This window comes from Dermochelys coriacea, chromosome 7 (genome assembly GCF_009764565.3).
Source record: "Dermochelys coriacea isolate rDerCor1 chromosome 7, rDerCor1.pri.v4, whole genome shotgun sequence".
Taxonomy (NCBI): Eukaryota; Metazoa; Chordata; order Testudines; family Dermochelyidae; genus Dermochelys; species Dermochelys coriacea.
The window spans coordinates 23,095,108-23,111,462 of NC_050074.1; the positions used below are offsets into that span (position 1 = coordinate 23,095,108).

Below are 16,355 nucleotides of genomic sequence, written 5' to 3' on the forward strand. Positions count from 1 at the left end.
TGGGAGCTTTTCTCAGTTTCTGTGTCTCATCCTGCCTCCTCCACCTCCCCCTTCCAGTCACATGGTGAGGAGCTGCGCTTCGTGGAGAACGGCTGCCATGACAACCCCACCTTGGACGTGGCCAGTGACAGCCAGTCGGAGATGCAAGAGAAGAAGACCAGTGTGAATGGTGGGGGTGCCATCAACGGCCCCGACGGCTGGGATGTCCTGATCACGAAGCGGGCGAGTGAGGACGCAGATGTGTTTGAGGAAGATACACACCTTTAAAAAGAGAAACACTTAAATATATGTCTATCCTATCTTGACTTAAGGACTGTGAGGTGAGGGGCAGCTTCTCAGGAACCTCTTATAGGGCTTGGGACAGAGTGACTCTTTCTTGTCGTGGTCCTGAGGCTGCGTCCGAATCCTGGAGCGAGAAGGGTCATTGTGAGTGGAGGGAGGCGGGTGGGGCGCTGGGGTATGTATATGTATGTGTCTTTTGCTATCAGTAGCGCCAGTGCTTTTTTCATCACTTTTAAATGCACTTATTTAGCTCTCCAGTAGCGGCTGAGAATGGCTGGGTTTGGGAAATAAAATGATGAGGCTGAGATGGACACCAAGTGACTGCCACTGGGGAGTCAACTCATTGGGTGCCCAGCAGGGAGACGGCAGGCCAGACCCTGATCTCACTGGCTCCTGGAGCTGGAATCAGAATCTGTCCCAGCAGGTACAATAGGAAAATCCATATCTTGTTCTGGATCTGGGAAGCAAAGTGATGTCCTTGGCAGAGAGTTTGCATTCTGTGCATGTATGAAGATCAGATATTCTCTAGTGCCCTTGCTTCAGCTTCTGATGGGACGGGCTGCTGTGTTCAGATGAAATCATTTTCCTGTGAGCTCTCACCCCTGCCTAATACCCCCCCCCCATTCCTTTTCGGTTCCACAAGCACCATGTTGAACCTGAAAAGTTTGAGCACTTTAACCTAGCCTGGTTTGGCTGGATGATTGCAGAGAATTCAATGCTGCACTGCAGAGTCTGCGCTGGTACTTCAGTGTGGGGTGGGAATTCACCTGAAAAGGACAATTACCTGCCTCCTGGCAGCTTGGGAGGTTACATCAGCACAAGATCCCTTGTCTAAATCTCAGAGCAGGAGGCCTTTTCTGCTCCTATCCCATTTTCCATGGTCATGGCCTCCAGTTGTGGTTGATCTTGTGAGATGAACATACAGAGCCTCTGAGACATCTTAATGAAGGAAAATAAGATCCAGAGACTGAAAACTTCCCCTTTCCATTTGGGACCTTACCAGATCTGTTTCAAGGGAGAAGATTCTACTCTCATTCACATCGGTATAAAGCAGGAGTAACTCCACTGAAGTTATTGCATTTAAACTAGAATAAAAGTCAGTGTGAGCTCAGAATCAAGCCTAAGCACCCATATATGAGTGCTTCTCAGGCATGCCTTGGGCAAACCTTAAGGCCCCAGCTCCCTGAGGATGTGATAAAATGAACCTGAATATGCATAACTGTGCTCCCAGCCCTGCCTAAATCATGATGCTCAAAATTACTGCTCTTAAGTTTGAAGTGTTTTGTCCCTTTTTTCTCCTCATTGTTCCAAGGACCTGGGTCCAAAATAAATACATAAGACATTCCCCTCTTCACCCTGTTTTGCATATCTCCATTTTCAGGCTGGCTGGCTGCCTGCGGCAAGATGCTATTAAAGTTTGGTCTTTAAAGGAATAACTGGACAAAAAGATCCAAATCTATTTAATGAGGATTAGCAATTAACTTATAATTCAAATCTATCTATCTATGTCTGTAGGATGCTCATCACTGATATCTGAGTGCTGAAAGCGAGGATACAAATGAGCTTGTTAATACAGATTCATTTTTGCATAGCATCTTCCATACAAACTGACTTCCAAATCAGCTGAATTGAATAATGCAGGACTATAATCAGTCTGTGCTGTGGAATCAAGAACCACTATTTTGAAAATACTTTGAGTTTCTTCAGGATGAAGAGATGCTATATAAAACGTAAGACATTATATGGTGAATAAATAAAACACTGAGTTAAGTTATGTGTTTATACTGCACCTAGCACAATGGAGCCGAACCTGCTTGTGGCCTTTAGGCAGCACCACAGTATAATGTTAATAATATAATGACTAATCCTCATTAAATATGTTTAATATTCATTAGCTACTATAAAATAAAATCATATTAAATCGAACATGGATTAGGACACTCACACAAAGTACATTTTTCCTTTGTTGGTTTCCCTCACTTGTTCCTTCAGTGCTGGGCTGCTTTACCACTTTCATTTCATATCCTCTCACCAAGTACAGAGACAGCAGAGAGCTGATCAGCTAATACTCAAGCTCAATGGTGACATAAGTCAGCATTTGTTGAGATGGCAGGGAGCCACCAACTTTAAATTGTTAAAGGTTTGTCATCAAGACTTATTAATTAGCAGCTCTAGCTCTGAAAGCTACCAGCTACCAAGTTCTGGTGGCTTGCTACTCCAGTTCCTTATGGTTAGGGTAGCACCCTGACTGTATCTCAGGAGGCAAAAAGGAAGAGTTCCTTCTGAGGTTTAGGAGCTCGTCTAGAGTGGTCTTTGGATGTCTGTCACAGTGGCCATATCACTTGCTTCAGAAGCATCTCAGAGGAGGTGTGGCTTGGCTATGTAATCCCAGTTTGTCTCCAAAAGTCTTGTGGCTAATAGCATTTTACTATTAAAACTGAAATTTTTTAAAAATCTACCTTCTCCTTCCCCACTTAATTTACTATTTGCATTTGGCTGATCTTGGGAGGGTGAAACTTCATGCATCAGTTACACTGTATGGGCCTGATCCTGCAATTCTTCCATGAGCAAAAAGCTCTTATTGACATCCATGCGCAGGGCTTGGCCGTGTGTTCCTAGTCAGTTTTACTCTGGTTCTTGTGTTTTGGGTGTCGAATGCTGCAAAGGGAGGTTTAAAGGAAGAAAACAAACATTTGGGGTTTTTTATTAAATATTTGTTTAAATCATGGAAACTTTTCTGTTCATATAATTTTGTCACACTTTTAACATAAACCCTCAGTGTTGGGCACCAAAGTGGACAGAGGATAGGCTGACAGTTGAAAAACTTACTTTGCATTCAGTAAGGTTTCTTTGTAGTCCTGTCTGCCACGTATTAGGTTACACTGACATCTGGTGGCTTCTGGTAGTGATAGGTTAAATGAATAAAAAGGACAGTTTTCTCTTAACTGTGAATGCTCATTTTTCCTGTGATTTTTATTAGCGCTTTCAACTGATAATGACTCGCATCTTATTGATACTCTGTAGCTGTTGAGATCACTTGTGATCAGAGTGTTCAGTATGAGGTGAAGTGAGACAAGTGCTATGTAAGCACACCCCTGCTTTACCTCTGTAAAGCAACAACAGGGAGTTGATCTATTGTTCTTTGTGGTCACAGTGCAGAATTCTGAGCTGAGATGCACAGACAGTAGTAGATGTTGCAGTACACCACGGGACATGTACCCATAAATGAGATGCATCTGCATGGAAATAAAGGTTTTTAAAATAGCTGTCTCTAGTGGTGAACAGCATACATGAAGAAAAGATGTGAGATGGTGCTTGACTGGAGTGATGGGTAAGTAGGAAGGAAGAAAGCAGAATGGCTATCCAGAAACATGAGCTACAGCCTGTATGTTTGGTGGGGTAAAATCCTATTTGGGGTGGTCAACGTACAGGCCGCTAGCCAAATGTAGCTCGGGGTGTCTGGAATCAGACCTGTGGCCACCGTGTTGTTTAAGCTAGAGATGAAACCAAATGGATCAAGATGCATGCTAAGACTTGTCAAAGCTATAGGCTATGTGTCTAGGTGTAGAGTGTGGGGAAGGTATCCAGTAGTGAGCAAGCAATTCATTACAATATATAGTTTGTAAATTGCTTTGAGAACCCTCTGGATGCACAATGCTGCATAAAATGTACGGATATTATTATAGACGTTATTAGAATGATTATTTTGAGAGCAACAATGGATCCTTTTTACCCTTTCCTGCTTGTTCTCTCTGGCAATAACCTATGTGTCCTGTCCACAGACAAAGTTCCTGGCAGCAAGAGTTTTTCCTGTGCTGTGGATTGGGGTTCATGGGCCTGACTTTCAAAGGTGCTCAGCACCTCAGGTCCCATTGCATCAGTGGGAGCAGTGTGTGCTCATCACCACTGAAAATTGGGCCAATAGCCTCTAGCTTAGACAGCAGTGAGTGTTCTTGAATTCCTTGTTCCTGCTGGAGTTGGCTGCAGCAAGCCACCCTTTGTATTTGTTTGCAGCCGTGGCTGAAGAAAGCTTAGGCTTGGTCTACACTGAAAAGTTATATTGACATGGCTACATCAGCCAGGGGTTAAAAAACCCAAATCACCACACCACTCTGTGACCAACATAGCCGTGCCAACAGACCCCCCCAGTGCAGACACAGGTATGTTGACTAAAGAGGGTTTCCATCAACACAGCTGGCTTTGCTGCGGGAAGCGGTGTTCCTACAACAACAGAAAAACTACTGCTGGTGTACGCTGCACTTCCAGTATGGGTCTCCAGCTCATAGGTGGCTGATAAACATAAAGCCTTCCTCTCCGCACTTGGTGGAAGTGCTGCTCTCTCAACCCCACCAATGTTCCCAGCCTCCTATCTACTGGGATGGAAGAATAACTATACTATCCCTCTTCCAGCCTCCTGGCTGCTAATAAGTACAGACTGTCTCTGCTAATCTATTGTTCCTTTAGATGTCTGCCTGCTATTCCTCAGAGAGAATGTGTGTGTCTGTGAGAGAGAGTCTATATGGCACTACCCTTCCTCAGCCTTTAATTTTGGGTCATCCTCTCTCATGAATAGCTTCAGTGTCTGATCCTGCTGAGGGCTTTCTAAAGTAGCAGCTGCAGAGTGAAATTAACATGATTCTCATGAATTTCCTTGTTGCATACTGGCTTGAATAGCAGAGCACTGTAACTCGCCCCAAAGGTGTTAACATCAAGCTGATGCTTCTTGGGAAAATTATGAGCAGGAGCAGAGACACTGGAGCTGCCTGTGTGCAGACTCAGGAAAACAGAATTTAGTGATCTCATTTGAAAGATTTTCTTCCAAACCAGTGGTTCTCAACCAGGGGTACATGTACTCCTGGGGATACACAGAGGAGGGTGCGTCAACTCATTTAGATATTTGCCTAGTTTTACATCAGTGTGACAAAGTTCCTGCTCTACCTTGGTGGGTCTTGCGCTTATTGGCAGATTTGCTCACCTTGGAGCTTCACGGCAGCCCTCAGCTTGGCCGTTTTTCTGAATTCACAGTCTAGGTCGACTCCTCCTGTGTCTGACCAGGAGTTGGGAGGATTTGGGGAAACCTGGGCCCACCCTCTACTCCGGGTTCCAGCCCAGGGCCCTGTGGAATGCAGCTGTCTAGAGTGCTTCCTGGAACAGCTGTGCAACAGCAACAACTCCCTGGGCTACTTCCCCATGGCCTCCTCCCAACACCTTCTTTATCCTCACCATAGGACCTTCCTCCTGGTGTCTGATAATGCTTGTACACCTCAGTCCTCCAACAGTCCGCGTTCTCACTCTCAGCTCCTAGTGCCTCTTGCTCCCAACTCCTCACACGCACACCACAAACTGAAGTGAGCTCCTTTTTAAAACCCAGGTGCCCTGATTAGCCTGCCTTAATTGATTCTAGCAGCTTCTTGATTGACTGCAGGAGTTCTAATCAGCCTGTCTTAATTGTCTCCAGAAGGTTCCTGATTGTTCTTGAACCTTCCCTGTTACCTTACCCAGGGAAAAGGGACCTACTTAGCCTGGGGCTAATATATCTGCCTTCTATTACTCTCCTATAGCCATCTGGCCTGACTCTGTCACATATCCCCACCCCCCCACCCCGCTCAACACTATGGGGTTGGGCAATTTGGGACGTCAGGCAGCGTACTCGTGACAAGTCATCTGCATTGCCGTGGTGACTTCCAGCCCAGTGTTGTGTGGTGAATTGGAAAGATTGTAGGGACAGGAACCATCTGGTCACCCTTGCGTTCTTCTCTTTATTTCGCTGCATCCACTGGAGGGGTGCATGGTCAGTCACAAAGGTAAACCGTCGTCCCAGAAGGTAATAACTTAGTGTTTCCATGGCCCATTTCACAGCAAGGCACTCTCTTTCAACCACAGCATACTTCTGCGCTCTCGGGAGGAGTTTCCTGCTGAGGTAGAGGATTGGGTGTTCTTCATCTCCGACCATCTGCGATAGGACAGCTCCCAATCCTACTTCAGATGCATCTGTTTGTAAAATGTATTATTTGTTGAAGTCTGGGGCTATAAGCACGGGATTACTGCAGAGGGCTGTCTGTAGATCCATGAATGCTTTCTCTGCAGCATCTGTCCACTTCACCATGTCTGGATCCCGGGCTTTTATCAGGTCTGTCAGGGGACTCGCTCTGGTAGCAAAATGGGGAATAAATCATCGGTAGTACCCCACCACACCCAGGAATGCCCGGACTTGCTTTTTCCGATGTGGCCGGGGCCAATTTTGGATAGCCTCTAGTTTGTTTAGTTGGGGCTTGACCATGCCCCTTCCTACAATGTAGCCAAGGTATTTAGCCTCGGCTAGCCCTATAGCACACTTGGCTGGGTTGGCTGTGAGGCCAGCCTGCCTTAGCGTGTCCAGAACTGCTTCCACCTTTCCTAAGTGGGTTTCCCAGTCGGGGGTGTGAATAATCACATCATCCAGGTATGCCACTGCATAACTGGTATGGGGCCGTAGGAGTTTGTCCATAAGACGCTGGAAGATGGCAGGTGCCCCATGCAGTCTAAAAGGAAGAACAGTATATTGAAACAGACCCTCTGGTGTAGAGAATGCCATCTTTTCTTTCGCATCTGTGGCAAGGGGAATCTGCCAGTATCCCTTTGTTAAATCAAGGGTGGTCAAAAAATGGGCATTGCCCAGGTGGTCAACTAACTCATCGATATGGGGTATGCATCGAATTTGGATATCTCATTCAGCCGGTGAAAGTCATTACAAAACCTAGTGGTGCCATCGGGTTTGGGCACCAACACAATCGGGCTTGACCACTGACTGTGGGACTCTTCGATGACTCCCAGCTCCAACTTCCTTTTTACCTCTGCCTTGATCTCCTCCCTTTTTGCTGCTGGGACCCGATAGGGCCTTAAAGTTACCTTTGCCCCAGGGTCTGTGATAATGTGGTGATGTGCTTTGGTGGTCCGGCCTGGTTTGGTTGAAAACACGTCCTGGTATCGGTTGATCATCTCAGTTACCTCCTTCTTCTGGTTTGGTGTCAGATCAGTGGATATCCTGATCTGCTCCTGCATATTATTTCCTTGGATCGGGGTCTCTTGGGCCACTACGCACGTCTCTTGTTGGTGCCAAGGCTTTAAGAGGTTAATGTGAATAATTTGTTCTTGTTTCCAGCATCCTGGCTGCTGCATCTTGTAGGTTACTTCCCCCACGGGTTCAACCACCTCATAGGGCCCTTGCCATTGGGCCAAAAGCTTGATTTCTGCCGTGGGTACCAACACCATCACCCGATCCCCTGTTTGGAACTGTCAGACTTTTGCCTGGCGATTGTAATGGGTTTGCTGGGCCTCCTGCGCCTTTTCCAAATGTTCCTGTACAAGGGGGGTGACCCAGGCTCTCCGTTCTCGTATCTGCAACACATGGTCAATTATATTTCTCCCCTCATTGGGTTCCTCTTCCCAGATTTCTTTTGCAATATCTAGTATGCCACGGGAGTGGCGTCCATATCATAATTCAAAGGGGGAAAACCCAGTGGAGGTCTGAGGTACCTTCCAGATTGCAAACATAAGGTAGGGTAGTAGGGTGTCCCAATCCTTCCCGTCTCGACTTACTACTTTCCTTATCGTTGCCTTGAGGGTTCAGTTAAACCGTTCTAGCAGCCCATCAGTCTGCGGATGATAGACTGAAGTTCTCAGGGTATGTATATGGAGCATCGTACAGAGGTCCTTCATTAGCTTTGACATAAATGGGGTACCTTGGTCTGTTAATATCTCCTTTGGTAGCCCCACTCGGGCAAAGATCCCCACCAACCCTTTAGCTATCGTTTTAGAGGCCGTGTTCCGCAGGGGGATGGCTTCTGGGTAGCGAGTAGCATAATCCAGAACGACAAGTATATATTGGTGGCCCGGGGCTGTCTTCTCCAGGGGTCTCACTAGATTCATGGCTATTCGCTCGAAGGGGACCTCTATGGTGGGAAGGGGTAGTAAAGGTGCCCTCAAGTGGGGACGGGGACTGTGCAGCTGACACTCTGGGCAGGATGCACAGTACCTCCGCACTTCTTCATGTACTCTGGGCCAGAAGAATAGTCACAGGACCCGTGCCAGGGTCTTCTTTACCCCCAAATGCCCCCAAAAAGATGACTATGGGCCAGACTTAATACAGCATTCTGGTGTTTTTGAGGTACTAGGATCTGCAGTACCTTCTGCCCCTATACTGGTGCAACCTGGTAGAAGAGATTCTTCTTCATTATGAAGTAGGGTCCCTGGGTTTTCCCTTCCACGGGGACCCAATCTATTTCGGTCACCTCCTTCCTAATGTTGTCGTACCTTGAGTCTTCAGCCTGGTCCCGTCCAAAATGTCCTCTCCTGGGGCTAATCTGCCCCAGATCTGGGGAGTGAGTCTCTATTGCCTCTACTGGTTCAGAGGCATTAGGGTGTGGGTCAGACTTGGGTGCTTCTCCCTCCTGGGTGGCCTCCTTTTCAGCTGCTCGGGTCCGCCTACCTACGAGAGCAACCCTCTGGCTTTGGGCCAATATTCGGCTTCCCAAGGCCTTAGCTCCCCTTCTTTCCATTTTCGTCTTTCTATGCTGTCTGGGAGTGGAGAACAAATCTAGGGATATTTCAGAGAAGGTTGGGGGTTGACAGTCTACTGTGGATGCCTCACTACTTTCAGGGCTTCCCCTTTTCTCCAATTCCCCTACCGGGAGTAAGTCTCCAAACTCTGGGAAGCCCCTCCCTATGAGCACTGGGTATGGGAGTTTAGGGACTATACCTGCTGCTACCTCAGTAGTGTTCCCCTGAATCTCGATTTTTACTGGGATGGTGGGGTAATAACCAACTGTCCCATGGACGCATGTTATCCCCGTATGCTTAGCCCACAGCAGCTGACTACGCTTCACGAGTTTTCCCGAGACAAGTGTGATAGCACTCCCCGAATCAACCAGTGTCGTGGTCTCTACTCCATTTAGCTTCGCTGGTCTGGTGTACATATGTGGGGTTAGTGAGACCCCCACAAGGTGGATGAGGGAGCATGGGTCTGCCCAGTTCCCCAGGTTACACTGCATAGGCTCCTCGGCATTGGGATACTGTGCAGCTATGTGTCCCCACTCCCTGCAGGCGTAACATCTGTATGGAGCCGTATGCATTCCCCAGTCTCTTGGTTTGGGTAATCTTACATCACGATCCTCTTCCCCCTCAGTGCTCCGACTCTTTGTGGCTTCTGGTGGGCCTTCAGTCCCTCTCTTTTTCCACCTGTGTTCTCCTGGTGGCCCAGTCACCCGAGCTCTAGGGCTTGGTGCTGCTAGTTTAACCTGGGGTGCTTCTTCCTTAACTGGTCGGGTCAGCTCCCTTGCCATCCTTCACCTTTCTACCAGTGCGACAACCTCATCATAGGTGGAGGGTTCGTTCTGGCTTACCCAGGCACGAAGGTCTGGTGGTAGTCCTCTCATGTACCGGTCAATTACCAGAACTTCTAGGATCTCCTCCAGACTCCGGGACTCAGTTCGTAACCACTTTCGTGCGAAATGGATGAGGTCATATAATTGGGACCGTGAGGTTTTGTTTTCCTGGTACCTCCACTCATGATATTGCTGGACCCGCACTGTGGTCATTACCCCAGATCTGGCCAGGATCTCTGCTTTCAGCTGGGGGTAGTCTGCTGCAGCCTCTTCAGGCAAATCACAGTAGGCCTTCTGGGCCTCCCCACATAGGAATGGAGCAAGGATGCCAGACCACTGTTTTTGGGGCCGAGCCTCCTGCAGGGCTGTCCTTTCAAAGGCCAGGAGGTATGCCTCTACATCATCCTCCCACGTCATTTTCTGCAGCCAATTGCTGGCCCACATAATCTGCGTCCCATCATGGCTGCGGTTCAGCTCTGTAAGGGCCTTTACCTGCTTTACCAGTTCCCACAACATAGCCCAGTCTAGAGCAGCCTGGTCCATCAGCAGGTGATTAGTCTCTTGCTGCAGCCGAACTGCCTCCTGTTGGGCGGCTGACTGGACACGGGTAGCCTCCTGCTGGGCAGCCCCGGCTTGTATCAGTGCCCGCACTACCTCCTCCACTGTGGTGAAAAAAATAAAAATAGACCCTCTTCCCCCCCCCCTTTTTTTTTCCCCTTCCAAACACCCTCCTTCTTCCCGCCGCGCTGTGGACACCAGATCCCACTTCCGACACCAGTTGTGACAAAGTTCCTGCTCTAGCTTGGTGGGTCTTGCACTTATTGGCAGATTTGCTCACCTTGGAGGTTCACAGCAGCCCTCAGCTTGGCTGTTTTTTTGAATTCACAGTCCAGATCAACTACTCCTGTGTCTGACCAGGAGTTGGGAGGATTTGGGGGGAACCTGGGCCCGCCCTCTACTCTGGGTTCCAGCCCAGGGCCCTGTGGAATGCAGCTGTCTAGAGTGCTTCCTGGAACAGCTGTGCGACAGCTACAACTCCCTGGGCTACTTCCCCATGGCCTCCTCCCAAAATCTTCTTTATCCTCACCATAGGACCTTCCTCCTGGTGTCTGATAATTCTTGTACACCTCAGTCCTCTAACAGTCCGCGTTTTCACTCTCAGCTCCTAGTGCCTCTGGCTCCCAACTCCTCACATGCACACCACAAACTGAAGTGAGCTCCTTTTTAAAACCCAGGTGCTCTGATTAGCCTGCCTTAATTGATTCTAGCAGCTTCTTGATTGACTGCAGGAGTTCTAATCAGCCTGTCTTAATTGTCTCCAGAAGGTTCCTGATTGTTCTTGAACCTTCCCTGTTACCTTACCCAGGGAAAAGGGACCTACTTAGCCTGGGGCTAATATATCTGCCTTCTATTACTCTCCTATAGCCATCTGGCCTGACCCTGTCACAATCAGGCAATATAAAAAGCCCTAGTGAATTCAGTACAAACGAAAATTTCATACAGACAATGACTTGTTTATACTGCTCTATATACTATACACTGAAATGTTAAGTACAATATTTATATTCCAATTGATTTATTTTATAATTATATGATAAAAATGAGAAAGTAAGCATTTTTTCAGCAATAGTGTGCTGTGACATTTTTTGTATTTTTAGGAGGGCTGTCGATTAATCGCAGTTAACTCACAAGATTAACAAAAATATTAATCACAATTAAAACAATTGTGATTAATCGTACTGTTAAACAATAGAATACCAATTGAAATTTATTAAATATTTTGGATGTTTTTCTTCATTTTCAAATATATCAATTTCAATTACAACACAGAATAAAAAGTGTACAGTGCTCACTTTAAATATTATTTTTGATTACAAATATTTGCACTGTGAAAATGATAAAAGAAATTGTATTTTTCAATTCACCTCATACAAGTACTTTAGTGCAATCTCTTTATCATGAAAGTGCAACTTACAAATGTAGGTTTCAGAGTAGCAGCCGTGTTAGTCTGTATTCGCAAAAAGAAAAGGAGTACTTGTGGCACCTTAGAGACTAACAAATTTATTTGAGCATAAGCTTTCGTGAGCTACTTAAGTGTAGCTCACGAAAGCTTATGCTCAAATAAATTTGTAAGTCTCTAAGGTGCCACAAGTACTCCTTTTCTTTTTACAAATGTAGGTTTTTTTATTACATAACTGCACTCAAACAAAACAATGTAAAACTTTAGAGCCTACAAGTCCACTCAGTCCTACTTCTTGTTCAGCCAGTTTCTAAGAGAAAGAAGTTTTTTACATTTACGGGAGATAATGCTCCCCACTTCTTAATTACAATGTCACCTGAAAGTGAGAACAGGTGATTGCATGGCACTGTTGTAGTTGGCGTTGTAAGATATTTACTGCCAGATGCACTAAAGATTCATATGCCTCTTCATGCTTTGACCATCGTTCCAGACGACATGCCTCTATGCTGATGATGCTCATTAAAAAAAGAATGTGTTAATTAAATTAGTGACTGAACTCCTTGGGAGAGAATTGTATGTCTCCTGCTCAGTTTTACCTGCATTCTGCCATATATTTCATGTTATTGCAGTCTCGAGTGATGACCCAGCACATGTTATTCGTTTTAAGTACACTTTCACTGCAAATTTGACAAAATGCAAAGAAGATACCAATGTAAAATTTCTAAAGACAGATGCAGCACTTGACCCAAAATTTAAGAATCTGAAGTGTCTTCCAAAATCTGAGAGGGATGAGGCGTGGAGCTTGCTTTCAGAAGTCTTAAAAAGAGCAGCACTCTGATGTGGAAATTACAGAACCCAAACCACCAAAAAAGAAAATTAACCTTATGCTAGTGGCATCTGACTCAGATGATGAAAATGAACATGCGTCAGTCTGCACTGTTTTGGATCGTTATCGAGTAGAACCCGTCATCAGCATGGACACATGTCTTCTGGAATAGTGATTGAAGTATGAAGGGACAAATGAATCTTTAGCACATCTGTCATGTAAATATCTTGCTATGTTGGCTACAACAGTGCCATGCAAACATCTGTTCTCACTTTCAAGTGACATTATAAACAAGAAGCAGGCAGCATTATCTTCTGCAAGTGTAAACTAACTTGTTTGAGCGACTGGCTGAACAAAGGCTTGTAGGCTCTAAAGTTTTACATTGTTTTATTTTTGAATGCAGGTTTTTATTGTACATAACGCTACATTTTTAAGTTCAACTTTCATGATAAAGAGATTGCACTATAGTACTTGTAGTAGGTGAATTGAAAAATACTATTTCTTTTGTTCTTTACAGTGAAAATATTTGAAATAAAAGATATATATAAAGTGAACACTGTACACTTTGTATTCTGTGTTGTAATTGAAATCAATATATTTGAAAATGTAGAAAACATCCAAAAATATTTAAATAAATGGTAGTCTATTATTAACAGTGTGATTAATTGCAATTAATTTTTTTAATCGCTTGACAGCCCTAATTTTTAGGTCTGATTTTGTAAGCAAATAGTTTTTAAGTGAGGTGAAACCTAGGGGTAGGCAAAACAGACTCCTGAAAGGAGTACAGTAGTCTGGAAAGGTTGAGAGCCAGTGTTCTAAACCATAAGGGATAGATACTTTTTTTTTACATGAAAGTTTAAATTCTATCCCACTTAACAGGGAAAGTTTCCTACTCACCACTGACAAGTGGATTTTTCAGTTTCTGCCATAAACTGTAAAACATAGAATTTCATTGCTTCTGTGGTTTTCCAAAATTTCAGTTTATAATTATAGGGGAAAATCATTCTGGATCTGAACATGTGTGTCACGTCTCTGTGTGTGCATACATATGTATGTCATGTATGTTACGTTTATTGCTTGGCTAAAACACAACACAAACTCACCTGCAAGTATCTGAAGGCTCAAAACATCCAGGAGCTAAAGGAATAATTTAGAAAGGCCCAGAGGCTGTAACCAGGAGTAATGGAATGAAAATAAGCAAAGAAAAATATAGACCATCATGAAACATGTCTACTAATGAGATCTAACAGCATCTTACAGGGGAAGTGGTGGATGATTCATCAAAATGGGACAGGGCAAAGCACTAGAGAGTATACTGTAGAGAATGATCCTGTACTGGCCAGGGGATGGATAAACTGATCAACCTATCTACATGTTTATATGGCTCCCACACAGTTGTATCTGAGTACCTAGATCTTATCTGTCTCTAATTTTGATGATTCTGTAATTGCCTTCTCTATGAATGTATGTTCATTAAGGAAATTTACTAAAAGACTTTAATTAAAATGTAGGGAGACTGGCCAGCCTATAAATGCTCTGAGCTGGGAAAGCTAAGCTGGAGACTAAGGCCTGGTCTAGGCACATATTTTATGCCACTATAGCTGCCAACTAGGGTGTGATTTTTTTTAACCAATATAGTTTACTCATTGGGGAATTCTGTGCAAAAAAATTAAAAATTCTGCACACAGTATTTTCAAATTCTGTAAAATTCTGCATATTTTATTTGTCAAAATAACACAATATAATCACACCAGTTTAAATTATTTTTGGTCATTTATTTCAAAATACCTGTCAGCAAGTATGTCTGTAACAATACAGACAACAAAAAAGATTCAGGAAATGTTTTTTGACAAATAGATTTCTTACTAGTCATATTAATACAGAACTCTGAGTAAATAATTCATTTAAACTACAATACAGAACCGTATTTCCTGTGCCCCTCAGAAGCAGTGCAAATGCTTGGGGGAGTCAGGGATAATGGAGGAGCTGAGGTAGAGGGAAGTAATTTCTGGGAAAGAGCCTGGGTATGAATTTGGAAGGTTGTTGGGTATGGGTGGGAAAAGTATGGAACATGTTTTTTTGGAGGGCGGGGAGGAACTGTTAGGGAGCTTCCCCCATGCAGACCCTGGCTGACTCCTAGCCTCTCCCATTCAGTCAGGCACATCTGCCCCTGTCCCCATGTGTCCCTGAACTCCCACGTGTCATTTACCCCCTGTCCACGTGTCCCTCCACCCCCACTCAGACACCCACTCCCCCCATCCCAAGGTAGCCCTGCACCCCCTCCCTCTGTCCCCATGAGTCTCTGTGCCCCCACTCAGCCACCCCCCCATCCCTATGTGGCCCTGCATCCCCTCCCCCATCACCATGTGGCCCTGCACCTCCCTCCCCCTGGGGCCCTGCACCTCCATGCCCATTCAGCCCCTGCCCCAGTCTCTCTTCCCCCACTAGCCTTTATGATCCCCTGTCTGACCCCGCAGCAGATCCACACTGTCTGTCTCCCCATAACCCCTGTCTCCTAAACTGGCCTAACAGGCACTGTAAAGAACATACTACAGGCTCTTTCTCTTCCCTACCTGGCCCAGAGCAGCTGCTCTGTTCTATCACTACAGCGCCCTCTGTTGGGCAAAAGACAGCATTGCAGCAACTTTCCAGCCAAAGTTATTTTCTGCTGGAGCTGATGGGGGAGGCTGCTCTGTTCTAGCACCACAGCTCTCACTGGTGGGCAAAAGGTAGAACAACAGTAACTTTCCAGCAGAAGCTTTTTTCTGGGGAAAAAAATATATGTGCATCTTATTAATTATGTGCACATGCAGTGGCGCAGAATTCCAACAGGAGTAATAGTTGCACCAGTACAACCTCTAGCATTGACACAATTACACCAATATAAATGTGCTTATACTGGGGCCTAGTCTACACTTACAAGTTAGGCTGACATAGCAACGCCAGTCAGGGGTGTGAAAAATACACACAGCCCTAGCGCTGAAACTATGTTGACCTAACCCCCAGTGTAGATGTAGCTTTGTTGATGGAAGAATGCTTCTGTTGATGTAGTTACAGTAGCTCGGGAAGATAGTGTTCCTACACTTACGGAAAAATGCAACCCTTCTGTCTTCGTAGGCTGCATCTACACTACAGGATTATTCTGGCATAGCTCTGGAAACCTATTCCGCTAAATTATTAATTTATTCCGCTTCCCATACTGGAATAAGTAAAACCCACATAAGCACTTTTACGCTGACATAACTTTGTCCACACTAGGGGGAGTTGTACCGCTTTAACTATACTGGTACAGTTAAAGAGAGTACAAGCGAAGTCAGATCCCGAAAGATCAACGTCGAATGAAGCAGGATAGCTGTGGTTTATATAGCCTGCAGCTATATGCCTTGTAGGAGCACAGCACATGAGAAAACTGTATTGAGCCTTTTGGGACCATCATGTCCTTGAGCATTGACACAGAACCCCCTCTGGAATGGGGCCTGGCGTGCCTGTGCGGCCTACTCTAGACCACGGAGCAGACGACGGTGCCGAGGTCGCGTAGAGCCCCGATGCTCATTGTTCTACTCTAGAGCATGTTCTAGACACCAGGTCATGGACTAGAGCAGACCCGCCCAAGCCCCCATGGTCTAGAACATCTGTGGTTCTTTGCAGCGGGCGGAAGCCAGGCAGGGTGTGGCGTTTTAGAGCCAGTACCCCATAAAGCGTTCCAGAGCAATGCCCTCTCCCATGAGGCACTATAGGGAGCAGAGCGCCCCCACCCCATGCTAGAGCTCGCGGCAGCCCCCGCGCGGTCTAGAACAAACGGGAGGGGGCGCCCCCCCCCCCGCAGCGGCTATGTTCTAGAGCCGCTTCGGCGCGCCCTCCCCCCGCCCCGCCTCCGTTCTAGACCCGCCCGCCCCGGGAGCAGGGGGTTGGTCCTCGGACTCCT

General features: G+C 45.9%; 1 protein-coding gene across 1 annotated transcript in view; it reads left to right on the forward strand.

Moving 5' to 3' along the window:
- The window catches only part of PODXL2 (podocalyxin like 2), a 41,422-nt gene extending 38,195 nt beyond the window's left edge, over window positions 1-3,227 (forward strand). Inside the window, exon 8 of the mRNA XM_038411755.2 lies at window positions 58-3,227. Coding sequence (XP_038267683.1) covers window positions 58-267 — 210 coding nt within the window. The 3' untranslated portion in view covers window positions 268-3,227. The remainder of the gene's footprint in view (window positions 1-57) is intronic.
- Window positions 3,228-16,355: the final 13,128 nt, after the last annotated feature.